We start from the raw sequence: 18434 nt of genomic DNA on the forward strand, positions 1-18434 counted from the left end.
TGCTTCACACCAGGTCTTACCAAACCCACAACAGTGCAGGAGACACTGCACCTGGGGCTCACTGCAGCCCAAGCCAGGCCACCTGGCTCTGAGAAACATTATCACACACCTCCAGACCCAAACCATCAGCCCAGCTTTTGGCTGACCTGCCAGTAAGCAGAGACCATTGCTGTGGGCTCCTTCATCTAATGATGAAGGTGTGGTCCTGCTGTATCACCACACTTGATGGTGGGCTGACCTGGAAGAAGCTGCCAGCCAATTTCGTGGTCTGGCTGAGACACTCAGCACAAACCATTGTGCAACACCGACCCCAGCAGGATCCCACTTTGGCAGAGACAGAGGAGATGGACACACAATCTCCACTGCCAGCAGAAGTTGCCATCCAGAAGTTACCATCCACTGATGGCTTAGCTCCTGCAGCTGGGCAGGGTGGGACACAAGGAGGAGCTTGTGTGGTGTAGTCAAAAGTGTCCTGCAGTCCCAACTGAGCTCCTGCCCCATCCCAAGTGCTGGCAGGTTTTACATCCTGACCCAACTGTCCATCACGGTGCAGTGGTGTCCCTTGGGTCACTTCCCAGGGGTCACAACACTGTCTGAAGGGGAAGGTCCCAGCCAAAGAGCAGTGCTTGAGTCCCCAGGATCACAAAAACTAAAGGAAGGTTGCACTCCTGGGGCGACTCGGTGGTCAAGCCTGCTCTACCTCACACAACATTCATGGACGGGGACCTTAGCACTGCTTGGGGACAGGGACTTTAGCACCGACCCCCCTCCCAGACTGCTGCTGAGGCTGCAGACGAGCCTCTTCTCCTCCGTCTGCAATCTGTGAGATATGCAGAAGGTCACACGGCTGCTGGCGCGGGGCCGGGCGATGGCATCGCCAACAGCCGGCACGTCTTGGGGGGGTGTTGGCAGCTCACAGGGCTGCGATTAGATAACGGAGCCGAGCAAACGCTCGGCTGATAAGGATGACTCCCCCCCAGCTCCCCGCCACGCAGGCAGAGGGAGCTTAAACAAAGAGCAGTAAAAAGGTCACAGATTGGGTTGGGCCACTGCTGGCTCAGCTCTGAGATGGGGCACCTGAAAAGTCCTGTACCAAATCCCGGGACAAAACTGTCCCCGGAGATGGGAGGTGGTGGCACCAAGCACATGAGGTGCTCCTCTGCAGAGCCAGATGCTCAGATCCAGCTTATTCAGATGCTCCTCTCACCACACGTGGTGTCCACACCAACAGGGCTGCCCGCAGGCAGGGAGGGAGCCAAGCCACATTGCTTCTGCCCTGAGAAATCTGGAGCGCTCAGGCCCTTGGCGTAGGTGAGAAGCCATCAGCCCGGCGCTGCGCAAAACCTCTCCAGCAGGTTTTAATTAGTGGGCTTAAAACCCATAAGCCAACAGCTTCCACGTGGCTGACTGGCTAAGGAAGGAACCAGACGGATGGACAACTGGGTGTGGGTACCACAGGTCTCCCAGCCGGCCAACCCCCAGCTGCTCTCTAGGCTGCAAGAAGCTTTTGGGACGCCAAGGGAGGAGGTAATTTGTGGCCTGTCTTCCTACTGCATGAGTAGGGAGAGGTTTTCTAGCCTGTTCCTCCCTCCTGGGGGATGCTACCGAGAAGAGAAAGAAGACAGAGGGATGTAAAGGAAGGGAAAGAGGTCTTCTAACCTGTTCCTCCCTCCCGGGAGATGCTACCGAGAAGAGAAGGGAGACGACAGAGGGATGTAAAGGAAGGGAAAGAGGTTGTTGCAGTTTGGAGGTGAGAGCAGAGCTCGTTGGCTTTCCCCAGTTCCACACAAATATCCTAGTGAGCAGGAAGGGGACTGCTAAGGACACACCAAACCCCATCATTGAAGAAACTCCCACAGCAGAGCTTTTCGGGGGAAGCTTTAACCACGACAAGGGCCACAAGCCCTGCTCTCGCCTTCCCACACCAGCAACTTCTGCACCCCCTTCTCCAGGCACCTCAGGAGCGAGGAGCTCCCCGTCCTCCCAGCCCCTGCCCAGGCGAGGGGCCACATCCTGCAGCCCCGGGGTGATGGAACAGGAGGGGGACCTCCCGCTGCACCCCATCAGGATCCGACTGGGAAGTTTGTTTCTCCTTGAAAGCCATTTCTGGCTTTCTTGAGAAGCCAGAGAGCTTCTCAAGAGCTCCAAGCCCCTCAGCTTATTCAGACGGCCTCAAAATAATAAAATTTAAAAAAAAAAAAGATAAATAAAAAAAAGAAAGCTGTGCCTCAGTGGACTAACGAAAGAGGCAGGTAGTTGGAAAGGATGAGGCGAGTACGACCCACCCTTCAGAGTCACTTTGTATTAATATTTCACAGTTCCTGCCTTTTCTCTTACCCAGACAACGGCTTTTCTCCACCTCCACGGGACTGAGCTCATTTCACTGAAAGCAAGAATGCAACCAGGGGTTTTTTTCGAGGTGGTGGTTTTTTTTTCTTTTCTCTCTCCCCCTCTCTCTCCCCTATAAAACAAACATCTGCTCCAAATTTTCAGCTCGCTCTCTGAGCAAACTCTCTGAGTTTTCTGATGTGTTTCAAGGCAAACAGATCAATTAGAAGCTGGCCTGTAACCCCCCAGCATGTGAAGTTATGAATGCAAGACCCTTTTATATTAAAAAAAGAATTACGTAAGACAGGAAGTTTAAAAAAAAAAAAAAGAAAAAAAGCATAAAAGACAACTGACTCGAGGGATCAGCCCTACTTTGCTTTGGGTGATTAACAAAAAGAATAGAAAATTATTACAGCTCTCCCCGTCGTAACAGCCAGGCTCTCTGCAGAGTTGATTAGCAAGAAAGTAATGCATTGGTAATTAGTGCTGGCTGGGAACCCTTTTGGATAAAAACAAATATTAATTGGAAAAAGAAAAAAAAAGAAAAGACCCAATCCTGGCTTGCACAATCCAGGACTGCGTTTTGCAGTTTCAGTTTTGATAAAGTCCAGGAGAAGAAGGTGACCACTTTTCAAAGCAAAAGGCTTCCCGCACGGACAAGTTTGCCCCCTCCTCCCCGTTCCTCAGCTGATCCTGCTCATGGAGAGCCAGGGCGCTCTGGAGCGAGCTGAGGAGCTTAACGAAGAGCAGGAGATGGGGCCTTTCCAACAGAAGAGGTTCTTCATCTGGGAGCCCAGCTGGCTGGAGCCCCCGCTCTGCCCGCTGCTGAGTCAGAGCTGCTCAGGAGGGGAGGGGTGGGGGGACACACACACGCTGACAATTAACACACAAGGTCACCCTTTATGCAACGCTCACAAAGCCCTACACAAGGGTGACAAAGCACGGGGGGACGAAGGAGAGGGCTGTCACACCGGTATGGGCTCCCCCCTCCTCCCAGCACGGCTGTACCACAACCCCAACGCCTCCCAGCAGGCATGAAGAAGGCAAGGCTGGGCAGTTCGATGGTGGCCAACAGGGCTGGCTGGTTGCCCACACATCGGTAGCACACGTGGGTGATGCCACCCAACCCATCAAACACAAGCTACTCCCCAGTTGGCATCCCTCCGGTCCGATCTCCCCACTGTTAAGAGATGCTGTTCAACACTAAGTGCTCCATCCTTAACGTGCCAAAAGCTCCTTCCAGAGGTCAGCCCAGATCCCACTCGCCTCAGTAAGTAACTTGAAATAAAAGATGTCCCATCACCTCTGAAAGCAGCATGGCCAGCAGAGCTGGCAGCCACAAACCCAGGGAGAAGCCGTCAGACCCACAGCACACCACTGCTGGGGAACCAAAAGCACAGAAGATGAGGGTTTCCCTGGGCCTTCTTCCAGGCATGGTCCTCTCCAGCGGTGGGGTGACCTGAAGCCTGCCCAGGCTTTGCTCCCCAGTAAGCTCCAGGTCAGCGTGCACCAGAAAGCCAAGCACCACCAAAACTTAACTTTCCACAAAGGTAACAGCAAACAACTGGTTGACTAATACAACCACCCCAGAGCTCAGGAGAGACCAGAAGGACTGAGAAAGAAGCCCCCACAGATCCTGGGGAGGCAGCAGCTCCACAACACCACTCGCGGTGATGTCAAAGCTCTGAAACGAGCAGCACCGTGCCAAGGAGGGACACCTGTGACTGTGCCTTCTCCTCCTGGCACAGCACAGCTATTGCCCACGTGCCTGAGGCCACCTGGAGATGAGCCAACTGCCCCTCTGTCCCCTCATGCTCTCTGCCTACCACGTGGCAGGAGGGTTCCCGAGCTGCAGCCACAGGGGCTGTGCTCTTCCCAAAAGGGTCAGTAATGGAGTCACATCCCCCAGCACTGCCCACCCCTCCTTGGGACAAATACACATTTCATTTCTTCAAAACCCACCAGATGCAGAGAGAGGAGCACTGATTCTCCATACTGGGGTGTTCACGGAGATAGATACCTCTCCAAGACATGGTCATCAACCCAGACATGCCCCAAGTCCAAGACTTCCACGTGTGCTATACTGTGGATAGTCACCTGTTCTGAAATGGATAAAAATCCAGGATCATTCCTACTTATAAAACTAACTTGTGAGAGAAGCCCCCACAGATCCCGGGGAGGCAGCAGCTCCACGACACCACTCACAGTGATGTCAAAGCTCTAAAATGAGCAGCACCGTGCCAAGGAGGGACACCTGTGACTGTGCCTTCTCCTCCTGGCACAGCACAGCTATTGCCCACGTGCCTGAGGCCACCTGGAGATGAGCCAACTGCCCCTCTGTCCCCTCATGCTCTCTGCCTACCACGTGGCAGGAGGGTTCCCGAGCTGCAGCCACAGGGGCTGTGCTCTTCCCAACAGGGTCAGTAACGGAGTCACATCCCCCAGCACTGCCCACCCCTCCTTGGGACAAATACACATTTCATTTCTTCAAAACCCACCAGATGCAGAGAGAGGAGCACTGATTCTCCATACTGGGGTGTTCACGGAGATAGATACCTCTCCAAGACATGGTCATCTACCCAGACATGCCCTGAGTCCAAGACTTCCATGTGTGCTATACTGTGGATAGTCACCTGTTCTGAAATGGATAAAAATCCAGGATCATTCCTACTTATAAAACTAACTTGTGTCCAGAGGGTTCTGAAGCTCCTTGCTGGTCTCCATATCTCAAGAAACACAAGAATATTCATTACTGACCCATGAATACAACAGCTTTTGACCTGTAGACCCTCAGACATAGCCCAGTGGAGATCTTGTTCCAAGGAAAGGAACATCTCACCTTCTGACAGCTGGCTGCTCTCCTCCACTCACGGTCTCGCCCACACTGCAAGTTAGGGCCAAACCAGTACTGCCACGAAAAGCAAACCCCAATCCTCCTGCTGCCCGCACCAGCATGGCCCGTCTTCATGGGGAGAGCTGGGTCAGTCACTGCTCATGGTTAAAACTACCCCGCGCTGAAAGGGATTCTCTTGGCTTCAAATCACCTCCCCCTTTGGTTTCCACCATGGCCACGTGAATGTTGGGCCAGTAAAGGCTGGTCTTCATGGGGTGGATGAGTCAGGAGGGGAATAGACGGGTGTATTTGCCGTGTGAAGTGGAGCTGTCACACACCTGGATTTTCCTAGGCATCCCTTTTTTTTTTTTTTTTTTTCCTGTTCAGAAAGCCCTCCTTCCACTCACGGTCTCGCCCACACTGCAAGTTAGGGCCAAACCAGTACTGCCACGAAAAGCAAACCCCAATCCTCCTGCTGCCCGCACCAGCATGGCCCGTCTTCATGGGGAGAGCTGGGTCAGTCACTGCTCATGGTTAAAACCACCCCGCACTGAAAGGGATTCTCTTGACTCCAGATCATCTCCCCCTCTGGTTCCCACCACGGCCATGTGAATGTTGGGCCAGTAAAGGCTGGTCTTCAAGGGGTGGATGAGTCAGGAGGGGAATAGACGGGTGTATTTGCCGTGTGAAGTGGAGCTGTCACACACCTGGATTTTCCTAGGCATCCCTTTTTTTTTTTTTTTTTTTCCTGATCAGAAAGCCCATCCAGATAAAAATAGGGCAGTTGGCCAACAGCCTGGCATTGCCGGCCACTGATCGCGTGGCTTTGCCTCGCCTGCCTAGATACACAGTCACTATTTGTGTACACAAGCCGACATTTCCACCTGGAGCTCTCGCGCTTCTGCCCAGGAAGTGTGAAAGCAAAGCTCTACTTCTCAGCCCTGGGAAGGAAGAGAGGATGGGTGCTGCTCGGGGTGCTGGGTGACACCAGAGGAGAGGACCGAGGGACAGGGCGAGACGGTTGGGTGCAGAGAGGAGGCCACGGGGAAAGCATCCGGCATCAGAGAGATGGGGCAGAAGATAGAGCAGCTCTTCAGGCTGATGTGCCCTCTCCCCATCTCGCCTCTCGGGAGGGTTGCACACACTGGGTACGTGCCGGGGAACCCAGAGCCCATGGCCACCAGCCACCCATGGCACAGCAGAGGACCCCAAGTAATTTTCCACTGCGGTGTTCCCCAAATCGCCTTTTTTTTTTGCTAGAAACCCATGGGTTTCATTATTATTTTTTTAAAATTTGATTACACACACACTCTCTGCTTTTACTGATCTGCTCGTGGCCGCCTGCACAGCACAAGAAGTCCTCGCAGCCACGACATTATCATCATCGTTACCACCCCGGTTTTGGTACAGAAGTTAAGAGTTCTCTAAATCTCCCTGACGTGAAGGTCCCAGCCTTACGAGGGCTGCAGCACGTGCTTAGGTCTGTCCACAGGAACAATCACCCATGGAGGCATCGGTGGGGACCTCCGTCCCACCACGGGCCACTGACCCACACGTGGTCTGCAGGCACTGCCAGAAACCAGTGCCTCGCCCGCAAAGCAAACGGGTGCTTCGCCTTGATTTAAGAACAACTTAAACCCAGGGCCAACGGAGCGTGTCGTGGCCGCCTGCACAGCACAAGAAGTCCTCGCAGCCACGACATTATCATCATCGTTACCACCCCGGTTTTGGTACAGAAGTTAAGAGTTCTCTAAATCTCCCTGACGTGAAGGTCCCAGCCTTACGAGGGCTGCAGCACGTGCTTAGGTCTGTCCACAGGAACAATCACCCATGGAGGCATCGGTGGGGACCTCCGTCCCACCACGGGCCACTGACCCACACGTGGTCTGCAGGCACTGCCAGAAACCAGTGCCTCGCCCGCAAAGCAAACGGGTGCTTCGCCTTGATTTAAGAACAACTTAAACCCAGGGCCAACGGAGCGTGGAACTCTCCTCCTCTCCCACTGCCTGAATGGTCCTAGAGGCCGCTCTGGGAAAGGTACGGAGGAGCTCCATGGCCTGGTGAAAGGTACGGGGGAGCTCCATGGCCTGGTGAAAGGTACGGGGGAGCTCCATGGCCTGGTGAAAGGTACGGGGGAGCTCCATGGCCTGGTGAAAGGTACGGGGGAGCTCCATGGCCTGGTGAAAGGTACGGGGGAGCTCCATGGCCTGGTGAAAGGTACGGGGGAGCTCCATGGCCTGGTGATGCTCACAGAGCCCGAGGCTCCTTCCAGATCTGCCTGCAGATGCCTCCAGGCAGAAGCTAGAGGACTCCTAGCTTCTAGTTTTCAGTTTGAAGCAAACCAAAGCCCCAAACTGGAAACACCAGCCTACCATAGAGACGTGACCACCAGTCATCTCCACCTCTTCTCTTCACCTGAGCCTCCCGGCAATATTAAGACCATCCAACCTTTCCACCCTGGACCAGTAGCGATGACAACCCCTCCGGGGGCATCCCTCAGTGTGGGGAAGGCCACAACCAGGACCAGGACTTATGTCACCTCAACTCCACGCGTGTCCCCTCTTCCTGGCCTCCAGCACGGGACAGAGACCCCGTCCTTGCACTGGAGCGGGTGGGGGCGGGAAAGGTAATTTAAGAGAAACAGCAGTAACCTAGGAAACCAACGCCGAGGTTAAAAGTTTCCCAGCGAGGGGCCTCCCAACCCTCTCCCCCTTCCCACCCATCTCTGTGGTTTGACGCTCACGTTTCTTACGCATCTTCTCCCCCTGCCCTCCTGGCGCTGGAGCCTCCGCACCACGCGCGGCAAAGTGTGTCCACCAAGGAGCATCCTCCTCCCACCGGACCCCCATCCCACCATCCCAGGGTGCAGGCGAGAAGGGAAGAGGAGGGAATTATTCTACAATATTTTGAGGTTGGGGTGGGTTTTTTTGTGTTTTTTGCCCTTTATGCTTCAGCTCATCTGTTGCTCCCAGACGCAGCCCCAAGAGGGCTCGAACTAATCCCGCCTCCTTCGAAGGCCCCTTTTTGGGTGCCCGAAGGGAAAAGGCACCGACTTTATCCCGGGGGAAGTCCGATGCCGGAGAGGGATGCGGAAAGTCGGGAGGCGGCGCTGGGGGCGGCCATGGCGGTACCCGGCCCGCGCATCCCCCGGGCAGGGACACCGGGGGGGGACACCCCGCCGCCCCCCGCTGCTCGGGGGATGGCGACCACGGCTTTGGGGTGGCTTTTTCTCCCCCTTCCACCTCCCCAACGAGCCTCCCCGGGACGGCTCCGACCGGGGCCTCCCCGCACCCATCTCCCCGAGGGATCCGGAGCCCTTCTCCTCCCCTTCCCTCCCGCTTTTCCCGGCCTTTCCTTCCCCCCCCCTCCCCGCACTAACCGGCTCCTTCGATCTTCTCGGAGCCGCGGCTCCAGGTGACCTGCCGCGTTTCCAGCTTCACCTGGAAAGTTTTCCTTTCGGGTCGTTGCGACTTTTTGGAATAAAAAAGGGTCATGACGGTGCCCACCTCCAAACTGCGGCAGAGGTTGGCTGCCTCCGCCTCGCTGGGGGCTCCGGGGCCGCTGCCCGGCCCGGCCGCCATCAGCTCCGCGAACAAAGGGGGAGCGGGAGCGCCCGGAGCGCTCAGCGCCGCCCGCCGCGCCCCATGCCCGCCGGCTGCGGGAGGAGGAGGAGGAGGAGGAGCGAGGAAGGAGGAGGAGGAGGAAAGTGAAGGCAGAAGGTGGTTACTGGGGTGGGAACTGCCTCAAGGCTTCAGCTGGGAATTAGGGTTTGGCAGGAGAGGGCACTCCACAACAGCAACCACCCCTGCCTGAGCCTGGCACCAGAGCTCTAGCTCTGCTGGCTGCTGCCATAGCCCTTACTGGTGGAAAGAGCTGCCACTCTTGGGGGGGTGGGAGGCTACCCTGGGCCCTGCAGAACCCTTGGGGGACTGGGGGCACCCTACACCCCACAGCACTCTTGGGGGCCAGGGGGGTAACCTGGGGTGCGCAGAACTCTTGGGGGGCCGGGGGGGTACCCTGGGCCCTGCAGAGCTCCAGGGGCACCCTACACCCCATAGCACTCCTGGGGGGGCCAGCAGGGTACCCTGGGCCCCACAGAGCTCCTGGGGGACCAGGGGCACCCTACACCCTGCAGCACTCCTGGGGGGCCGGGGGGGTACCCTGGGCCCCGCAGAGCTCTTGGGGGACCAGGGGTCCCTGATGTGCCACACACCCCCCAGTGCAGGGTACAATGGGCCCCTGGCACCCCACAGCACGGTTTTGTGGGGGGTCCCGGGTCCCCATAGTGTGACATGTGGGGTCCCCTACACCTCCCAGTGCTGCATCCCGTTGGGGTCGATGCACAGCCGTGGGGACGAGGGGCTCAGCCCCCCAAGGCTCCCCACCACTGCCCCACCACCCCTCGTGCTCACCGTGGGGGCACACGCAGGGATGCGGATGTAAGGAGAGAACAGGCCAGGCCAGGGCCTGCCCCCAGGAGCTATTCTCCTCTCTGACCCCCCCAGGGACATCCCCAGCCCCGTTGCCTTGGGGCAGGCCAAGTGGGGTGGCTTTTCCTGCCGCAGCCTCCTCCCCATAAATCACAGCTGGACCCACGATGGCAGGGGAAGCAGGACAGGGTTTGCGGGGTGGCCGGTGGCATCCTGGCCCTGGGGAGGCCACGCGTAGCTGGGGGGCTGGAGTGGCAGGAGGTCACACAAAAGCGGGGTTAGCGAGGGGATAAGCGGTTGAATTCGGAAGCGTTTCAGGGCGGTTTGCTCCATTCATGTGGTTAAAGCCTGCAATTTCCCTTTCTGTTCTGCTGGCCTTCCTCCCTGCCGCCCTGCAGCCTCCTCCCCATCAGGGCTGCCAGGGCTGGGGACTGTGTCCCGGGTCCAGTGCAAACACTGAGGTGTGATGGTGGGTCCATCACCCGCCCCACAGGCGATGCTGGCCAGGAGGAAAGTGGAGACAGCAGCACAGGCAGGGATTTCCTCCAGAGAGAGGTTGGAGGGGGTGTACCCCTATGTATGAATGTATAGATAGGTGTATATGGGTGCAATCTATACACACACGTATGCACGGGTGTTTGCAGGCCCACGGCACAGCAGCGTGTGGCCGAGCAGCCCTTATCTCACCCTCCAGCCCATGGGTGGGTCTGGAAGGAACACGGTTTGTGAAATGAGGCCCCCCCCTATCACCGAGCGCCCCCCAAATTGGGGCAGCTCCCTCCGAAGGCGGGTGGAGCGGTGGGACAGAGACAGGCACAAGCACATGCCTGCACGTGTGCACACACACACACATCTGCAAGGTTCATGGATGTTCAGGGTCCTCCCCAATGTCTGGGCATTAAAAAGGCAGGCAAGGACAAACACAAACCTAAACCTGACCTTAAAGAAATAACCAGTGTATGACAGCACCATAAGGGGTGACAGGATGCTGGGGACATGCTCAGTGGAGGCAGAGCTGCTGGTGAGAGCCCCAAGATGGCCAGGTGACCCCGTAACCATCAACGTGGGACCCTCTGCCCCACTCCCCCCGGGGAGAGCCGCCACCGCTCCCGGCGGGGAAGTCACTCTTTTGCTTGTGAAACGGCCTGGCCCGGGACGGGCAGGAAGCAGCCGGCTCCCAGTGGTCTTAAAATAGTTGAGCATTATTGGCACACCCTTGTTTTTGAGGGCAAAACCTGAGAAGGGAGCGTGGCCACGGAAGGAGCACAGAAAAGGTAACTCCCTCGCTCCCAAAGGCCGCCCGTCCTCATGGATGGGTGGCCAGTGCCTGGAGGTGGTGGTTTGCCCGTGGATAATTTTTCTTCTCCGAGTTTGACTTGATGCTTCTTAGCCTTGCATGAACTCTCCGTGTCCACGATGCTGTAGCCCGAGTGATTTCACAGTTTGATTTGACAGTCCGTGCTGCCCACCAGCCTCGGTCGGTGGCCCTGGCACCTGCTGGCAATCGTCCCCGGTCCTTCAGGGCAGCAGGAACTTCCATCTTATTCCTGTGATCCCATCTGGCTCTGCCCTGCCCGGCCTTTGGTCTGCAGTAGGTTGGACGATTTTACCTCTGAAGAAATTCCCTGGATCATGTTCATCCTGGGGCTGTGGAGGGAGGTGGGCTCTGCAGGTCTCCCCTTGCAAACACCTCTGGGAGAAGGGGTCTTCCCTTCTGTGCTGGCCCCAACACCTGTGGGGCCGCTGTGGCATCCTCTGCTCAGGAAGAGGCAGCAGGAAAATGGCCAGGTGACCTCTGGCTCAAGGACAACCCCCGGCCTTGCTCAAAATGCAGGAAAACAAAACCCTGAAGCCACCCCCAGGGGCGAGCGCGGGGATTCCTCATAGCCCAGCATCCCTCTGACTCCAGCATCTGCGAATGGATGCACCATTTTTGGGCAAAATGGACGCAAGTTTTGGGCACCTCAATACAAGAGAGATATGGAGGTGCTGGAGTGAGTGCAGAGGAGGGCAATGAAGCTGGTGAAGGGCCTGGAAAACAAATCATATGAGGAGCAGTTGAAGGAGCTGGGACTGTTAGTTTGAGGAAGAGGAGGCTGAGGGGAGACCTCATCACTCTCTACAACTACTGGAAAGGACACTGTAGAGAGGTTGGTGCTGGTCTCTTCTCACAGGTAATTAGTGACAGAACAAGAGGGAATGGCTTCAAGCTCCAACAGGGTAGGTTTAGACTGAACATTAGGAAAGAATTTTTCGCAGAAAGAGTGGTCAGACACTGGAACAGGCTGCCCAGGGAGGTGGTTGAGTCCCCATCCCTGGCTGTGTTTAAGGGCCGTTTAGATGCAGTGCTAAGGGACATGGTGTAGGGGATGACTTTGTAGAGTAGGGTGGATGGTTGGACTCGATGATCCCAAGGGTCTCTTCCAACCTGGACAATTCTGTGATTCTGTGACGCGTCCCACCCCGGGGACTGCATGATGGGAGGAGGTGCCCCATCCTCATCCGAGGCATCCTGCCATCCCCGGGGGGTGATGCCCCACACCGGGTTATCTCCTCTGTTCTGGGGTGGGTGAACGAGAAACCAGCCCCCCGGGCTGAGAAAAATCACCACGGGGGAAGAGCTTCCCCCAGCCCTGCAGCGAGTGGGATGTGGAAAACCCACAGGGAACGGGGTGCCGAGCTGCCTCCTGCCCCGGGGTAGTGTGAGCAGACACAGAGCAGCACAAGGAGGTGGGTTTTTTTTGCAGGGGATGGAAAGCAGACCCGCCTGGGGCCGCAGAGCTGCTGTGGGTGCTGGCACGGTGCCTGCTGCCCGCTCACCGAGGAGCCGGGGCGAAACCGTGCCCCCCGCATCCTCCTGCCCCTTCCAGGCATTGAGAGACATCCCTCTGGACGACAAAGCAGGGCCTGGTTGGGAAACCCGCTGCAGCTCCACGTTCCCTCTCCCCCACGTCCCGCGGGGAGCACGCACATTTTTTAAAAATATCCTGACTTCACCTGGTTTCAATTTCCAAGCCCCGAATCCTGCAAGGCTTGGAGGGGGATGGGGCCGCGTCCATGTTGCAGCATTTTGGGCCTCGTCCACGGGCTCCCGACGCACAGGATCCAGTTTCAACCTCAATTTTTTTGCCCCCTCCGCTGGCCACGTCGCCACTGCCTCAGTGTCCCCTCATTGCCCAACACCAGGAAAGTTGTGCTGGGGCAGGTGAGGACCAGGCTGTGGTCCTGGGGATGCAAAATGGGATGTGGCACCTTCGGGGGTGGCCGTTTCTGTGTTCACACAACGAGTCAAGGGGATCTGGAAATTCTCCATTTAAACGTGCCCCTGCTGTGCCACAGGCAAAAATACAGATGAATAGAGATTCAATCCTCCTCGGGTCCCTGCCCGGGACAGAACCACCAGGGAAGCACCCGGCGTTGAGGGAGAGGAGCACGTTTCCCTGCTGAGCAGCCTGGAGAATGGGAATTTAATTTGGCCCGGTCTGGACGCGGGGAGGGGGGGCTGTATAAATAGAAAGGATATTTTTACGGGTCGCATTGTTCCAGGCCACGGGCAGGTCGGGAGCACAATGAGCCCCTTTCCCTCTCCGCTGGCATTTTCTCCGCTGCACCTTGGAAAGGCCCCAGAGAGTGAATGCTAATTCCTGCCAAACTGCCAGGGTTGGTTTTTTTTTTTTCTGCAACCACAACAAAGCGCCTGAAAACATCGAGGAGGACGGTGGGGAGGGGGAAGCCCTCCTCGGGGCTGGCCCCGTAGCCACCCTCGGTGGGTTTGGTAGCCCAGCGAGTGCTGCACCGGCATCAGAGAGCCTGGGAGGTGCTTGTGGAGGAGCCAGGACCTCTGTCTGCTCCAGGATCCCCAAGGACACCGGGTCCTGGTATCCAGTCCCAGGGGAGATGGATGCATCCATCAGCCCCACCACCCCGGTCCCTGCCCAGCCAGGAGGGGAAGGAGAAGGTGCTGCTCTCACCCCATCCTCCTCCCTGAGGAGGGCTGTGGGTAATAAAAATCAGCAGAGAAACCACGCCAGGAACGCCAGCTCAGGTCTCACCACATCCCACCGCTCTCGCTCTCCGCTGGGCAGGGGTTTGTTTTCCTGGGGCCGGGTGAGAAGACAGCCCATGGGAGGCAAAGCAAAGCCACCCACCTGTATGGAGACCTACAGCAACCTAGCACCAGGCAGGGGTTTGTTTTCCTGGGGCCGGGTGAGAAGACAGCCCATGGGAGGCAAAGCAAAGCCACCCACCTGTATGGAGACCTACAGCAACCTAGGGTTGGAGCAGGAAGGATCAGAGCAAGAAGGAGCTGAGCATCCCAAGCTCGTACTGGCAGAGGGGACACCAGCCCCTGTCCTCACCCTCCAGCTCCTTGTGCCCAAGAGCAGCCCCAGCTCCTCTCTTCTCCTCCACAGCCACCCCTGCTGCGCCAGCCAGAGCCTTGGGCTGCCACTAACCTGCTGGTGGCCAGAGAAAGGACGTGGCTTCCAGGCTCCTGAGCACACTCCAGCCTGGGCACACAAGAGGGATGCAGGGAACCTTCCCATCAGTGACACGGAGTAAGGGAAAAGCCACTCATGATGCCCCTTCCTCGTGCTTCCTGGTGCTCCCGGCTGCAGGATGTCCTGGCTCTCCACAAAAGCAGCCTTTTCCAAGGAATGTGAGATTAAAACCACCTTGCCACAGGGGCCACCGGGCCCAAACTAGCCTCATGCCACCCCTTCTCCCTGCCTGAGGTCAGCCTGGCTGTGCCCCTCGCTCCTGCTGCCTCAGGTCACTCCCCACTTCACTAAAGCCATGGCCTCCACCTCCAAGGATGCTCGAAGGGACTCCAAACACAAAACCACATTCCACAAACACCACAAATGCAGCCAATGAGTCCCAGAAAAGATCTTTACCTGGTTCTGCACTGAGGAGGGCTCTTGGATGGACCAGCTCAAGCCCCAGCAGCTCACAAGCCAGCAGGACCACAGACTGGTGGGACAGCCTGGTCAGCTGTGTCCCTACAACCAGGGCTCTAAAACACCCCACCCTGTGATGCTGCAGGACCAGCTCCTCCACCCATTGAGGAGCTGGCTCTGTGACCAGACAGACCCACCATGACCCAACGCAAGGAACCAGCCATGGCAGTTTCTCAACACGAGCAGCTGTGGAAGGCATTATCCCTTCCATAGCCACATGCTTCATTTCAGATCATCATCATGAACCCACACGTTCTCAACTCACCCCTTGATGAAGACACAACTGTTGGGTCAATCCCAACCCACCTGGCCCTTGCCATGATCTCAATGTCAACATCTCCCTGTGGAGGCAGTGCCTGCTCTACAGGGGCTGCCAGGCCCACCATCTCCCACCCGACCCAGGGGACCTCATGGCCCAGGGCCCGAGGTGAAAGAACACAACAGACACCAAAACTCAGTTAAGTTGTAGGAATTTATTTTAAATAACCTACAGTTGATTAAAAGGGAATTCATGATAAAAATAGAAGATACTTGTTGAGGAAAGGCTGCAGGAAATGGTCTTTGCACACACACTACGCTAACAATGCCTCTAAAACTAATGATTATAGCAAAAAAAGGTTTCACATTAAAATTCTGCTTTTTAATTTTTTTAAAATTTTTTTACACAATTACAAAAGAAAAAAATAAAAGCCCTAAAATCTTGATTATTTTCCTTTTTGGACCAATGCTCATTTCCCTCGAAATTTATTGACCTGTGAAACTTCTTTTTACACAATAAAATCTTTCAAGTAAAAGAGGGGAGTGGGGCTTAGAAAAAAAGGGGGGAAATAAAAGGTAAAACAGTCTGACAAACCTAAAAAGTAGATATTGTTGAAGTGAACAGAGCGTGTTCAGAACAAAGGGTGATGGGAATTGTCGTTTGTTGCCAATTTCACTTGTCCTCAAATTCCACACGCGTCTCCCCATCACACGGCCCCCTCCCCTCCCCAAATCTACACGATCTTTAAGATCAAGAAGAAAAAAAAAAAAAGAACTGTTTAAATATTTTAAAATAATTAAAAGAAATAAAAATTCACATTTAAAAAAAAGGAACACTCGAGTCAGGAGGCCGGTTTTCCCATCACGCTTTGCTCTGAACAAATGTGGTGGATATTTGTAATTCATGTTCCAATGCCACGACTGTTTCAAGTGACAAATTAAAAAAGGTTTGGGTATTTCCATGACTATAGTGACAGCTGTAACAGGTGCGTTGGGCCTCTTAAATTTTGTTTATTTGTTAAATTCTGAAATGGGGCAGGAGGGGGAGGGGAAGGGCAGGGGTTAAGGAGTCCATTTTCTATTAAAATATAGAAGTTATTGCAAAACCCTAACTGTAAAAACGCACCAATATAATTGGATTTTGTATACAGTAGCTAAAGATTCCCACGCTCTCAGTGTGATGGTGAATTTGCCTGGCGGAAGGTTGACAAATCCCCCATCCACTTGCCCTGCCTCAAGAGAAAAACCACACAAACCAGACAGCTAGAATTTGGATCTCTGAAACATTTTTAAATAAGTTGTCCATAGGACAACTGGCTCAGCTCCTTTAGGATATTTCCAGGTTACACTTTCTGCAAGATGTTGGCTGTTTTATCTGATGCTCACTTGCCCCTTTCCTCCCCCTTCCCCAGCATCTAAGGACAAGTAAGGCTCACAGTTTATCAATCTCCCTAAAAACCAGGCTACTCCCCCTTTTTTTTATTTTCCCATAAAATTCAGCTCATTAAAAACAAGTTAAAACTCATAGTCTTCCTCTGCCATGTCGATAGCCCAGGCAAATTTCTCTCGTTGGGTTTTGTTATAAATCTTCTCTATAGGAATTCCCCACTTCTTACACCTGCGGGAGAGGAGACGCTGTTAGATTCGGTGCAGACCTGGCTGTGTGGTGCTGCCCTGCTCTGCTCTCCCTGGTTCCTTCTCAGCACCTTTAGGAGAAACACCACCCAGCAGAGCACCACCAGCCTCCCCGTGTCTGACCCTGCCAGTTCCCCAACCTCCCAGCGCGGTGCTGGCTTTGGTGGGATGCCACATTTGCCTCGAGGGACTCTTACATCTTACTGAAACCATCAGAAGATATAAGGCCAGAGAGATGGAGGTCTCTGGCAGCACAGGGGCACCTCTCTCAGCCACACTGGGGGGGACACAAGACACAAGGGAAGGGGTGGTTCCTTCCAACACACCCCAGGCAGATCCTTACCAAGCAACAGAGATCCTGGGATCCAGATAGTTGAGTTTGGAGGTGCCCAAAGCGATCTGCTTGTTCTCCTCCCTGTCTGTAGCCTGAACCTCCAGCTTCATCAGTTGCTCCTCAATCCTCTGCACTGCTTTCTTCTTGCTCTCCACTGTCCTGGGGTGGGAGAGAATCAAAATGCTTAATGCCTAACACCCTGCTGGGCTTGAGATGGCAATACACTGGGGATTCTGCTCAAGGTAAGCAATGCCACCAGCCACAAAGGGCAGCTGTGTCAGCACAGATGGTGACACAAAACACTCAGCACATGCAATTAAAAATGGACATTTTCAAAGAGGCAGAGCAGAAATCTTAAGCAGCAGTTTTGTTTTAAAGGGTCGGAAGCAACAGCCTGACCTGTACTGATGTCACCCCACTTTAAAACCAGCCCATCTACCCCCTTGTAATAGTCACGCTGTGATTCTGCTTCCAGAGCTCCCTGAACTCAGCCCCCTGTGGTTGTTCTGCAGAGCCCACACGCAGTCCCAGCACACAGTCCACACCATGGGCATCCAACAGAGCAGAGCAGGACCCAGGGGAAGTGCCTGTGTGATTGTGTAGCTCCTGGCTGCCCATGAAGATGACAATGCTGCACACTGGACCCACTGCTCTGCTCGGTCCCAGGCTGGTGGAGCATTGGTTGGTGCTCAGCTCAGAGGGATGACACAGGAGAGACTAATGCCAGTGACCACACCGGGAACTGCGGAGCCAGAGCACCCTACAGCCCTCAGCCTGAAGGCCATTACTTTGTGCACAGAATAAAGAGGAGACAAGAAAACCTGAGGGAGTCTTCCCAGATCACAGGCTGGGGAAACAGAACACAGGGTGAAGGACCCGTTTGGAGCTGAGAGTTCTGGGAGCATTGCAGAGCCTTACTTTTTAGACTTCTCATCCCTCCGGACCTTGGCATCAGCTTTGGCGCTTTTCAGTTCTCTCCTGGCATCAGCTAACTGCTCCTTCTTGGCATCGATCTAGGAGAGGCAAAACCAGACGGCAGCGCTGAGAACAAGCTGCTGACAACTGTGGCAGTCACCCCTGGGCAGCATGACACAGGGGGCCAGTTTGTCACCACGTTCAGAATCCCCACTTCTGCAGAACAATTAGGCCACTGGCCTCGCTGCAAAGCCTGGTGTGGTGAAATACTCCCCTCAGAAAATAAGGTCCCACTCATTTCCAAAGACAAGGTGGCTTTCTCACACAGCTACAACCAAGCAGGTAAAGGAATTGGCTTGGCCTGGGACTGGTCAAGAGTCCCCCCAGCACCTTGTCTGCGTCCACTGTATCCTGCCAGTACCAGCTCTCTAATGGTAACATGGAAGGATGATTCCTATTCCCTCAGCAGGAATCAGTTCTTGCCCCAAATTCTACAGGCTGAAAGCTGTTAAGGCTTCAGGTGGTTCTTCTCCAGTAAGTTTAGGATTCAGGGAGATTTAGCATTTTGCAGCCCCTGGTCAACCATTCCCCTTAAACATCCCCCAAGCTCTAAGATCTAGGGTGACAGCAGCCATGTTAGGTGTTACAGAAGCAGGGGACACTGCAGTGCCAAACCAGAAGTCCTTATTGTGAAGGTTATTCTAAAGCCAGACCAGGAACAGACCTAACCCCTTTGGACCTCA

The 18434-nt window shown here is 55.2% G+C and overlaps 2 protein-coding genes across 5 annotated transcripts in view; both read right to left on the bottom strand.

Annotated features, from left to right (window-relative positions):
- PLCG1 (phospholipase C gamma 1) overlaps nt 1–8810 on the bottom strand; it is a 48847-nt gene extending 40037 nt beyond the window's left edge. For all 4 annotated transcript variants that reach the window (XM_014941288.1, XM_014941286.1, XM_014941287.1 and 1 more), the window contains exon 1: nt 8541–8810. In XM_014941288.1, coding sequence (XP_014796774.1) covers nt 8541–8742 — 202 coding nt within the window. In that variant the 5' untranslated portion in view covers nt 8743–8810. The remainder of the gene's footprint in view (nt 1–8540) is intronic.
- A 6357-nt stretch (nt 8811–15167) lies between these two features.
- The window catches only part of TOP1 (topoisomerase (DNA) I), a 67382-nt gene continuing 64115 nt past the window's right edge, over nt 15168–18434 (bottom strand). The window contains exons 19-21 of the mRNA XM_014941263.1: nt 17695–17789; nt 16786–16935; nt 15168–16425 (exon numbers count right to left, since the gene is read on the bottom strand). Coding sequence (XP_014796749.1) covers nt 16323–16425; nt 16786–16935; nt 17695–17789 — 348 coding nt within the window. The 3' untranslated portion in view covers nt 15168–16322. The remainder of the gene's footprint in view (nt 16426–16785; nt 16936–17694; nt 17790–18434) is intronic.

This window comes from Calidris pugnax, unplaced genomic scaffold (assembly GCF_001431845.1).
Source record: "Calidris pugnax isolate Ruff unplaced genomic scaffold, ASM143184v1 scaffold55, whole genome shotgun sequence".
Classification (NCBI taxonomy): Eukaryota; Metazoa; Chordata; class Aves; order Charadriiformes; family Scolopacidae; genus Calidris; species Calidris pugnax.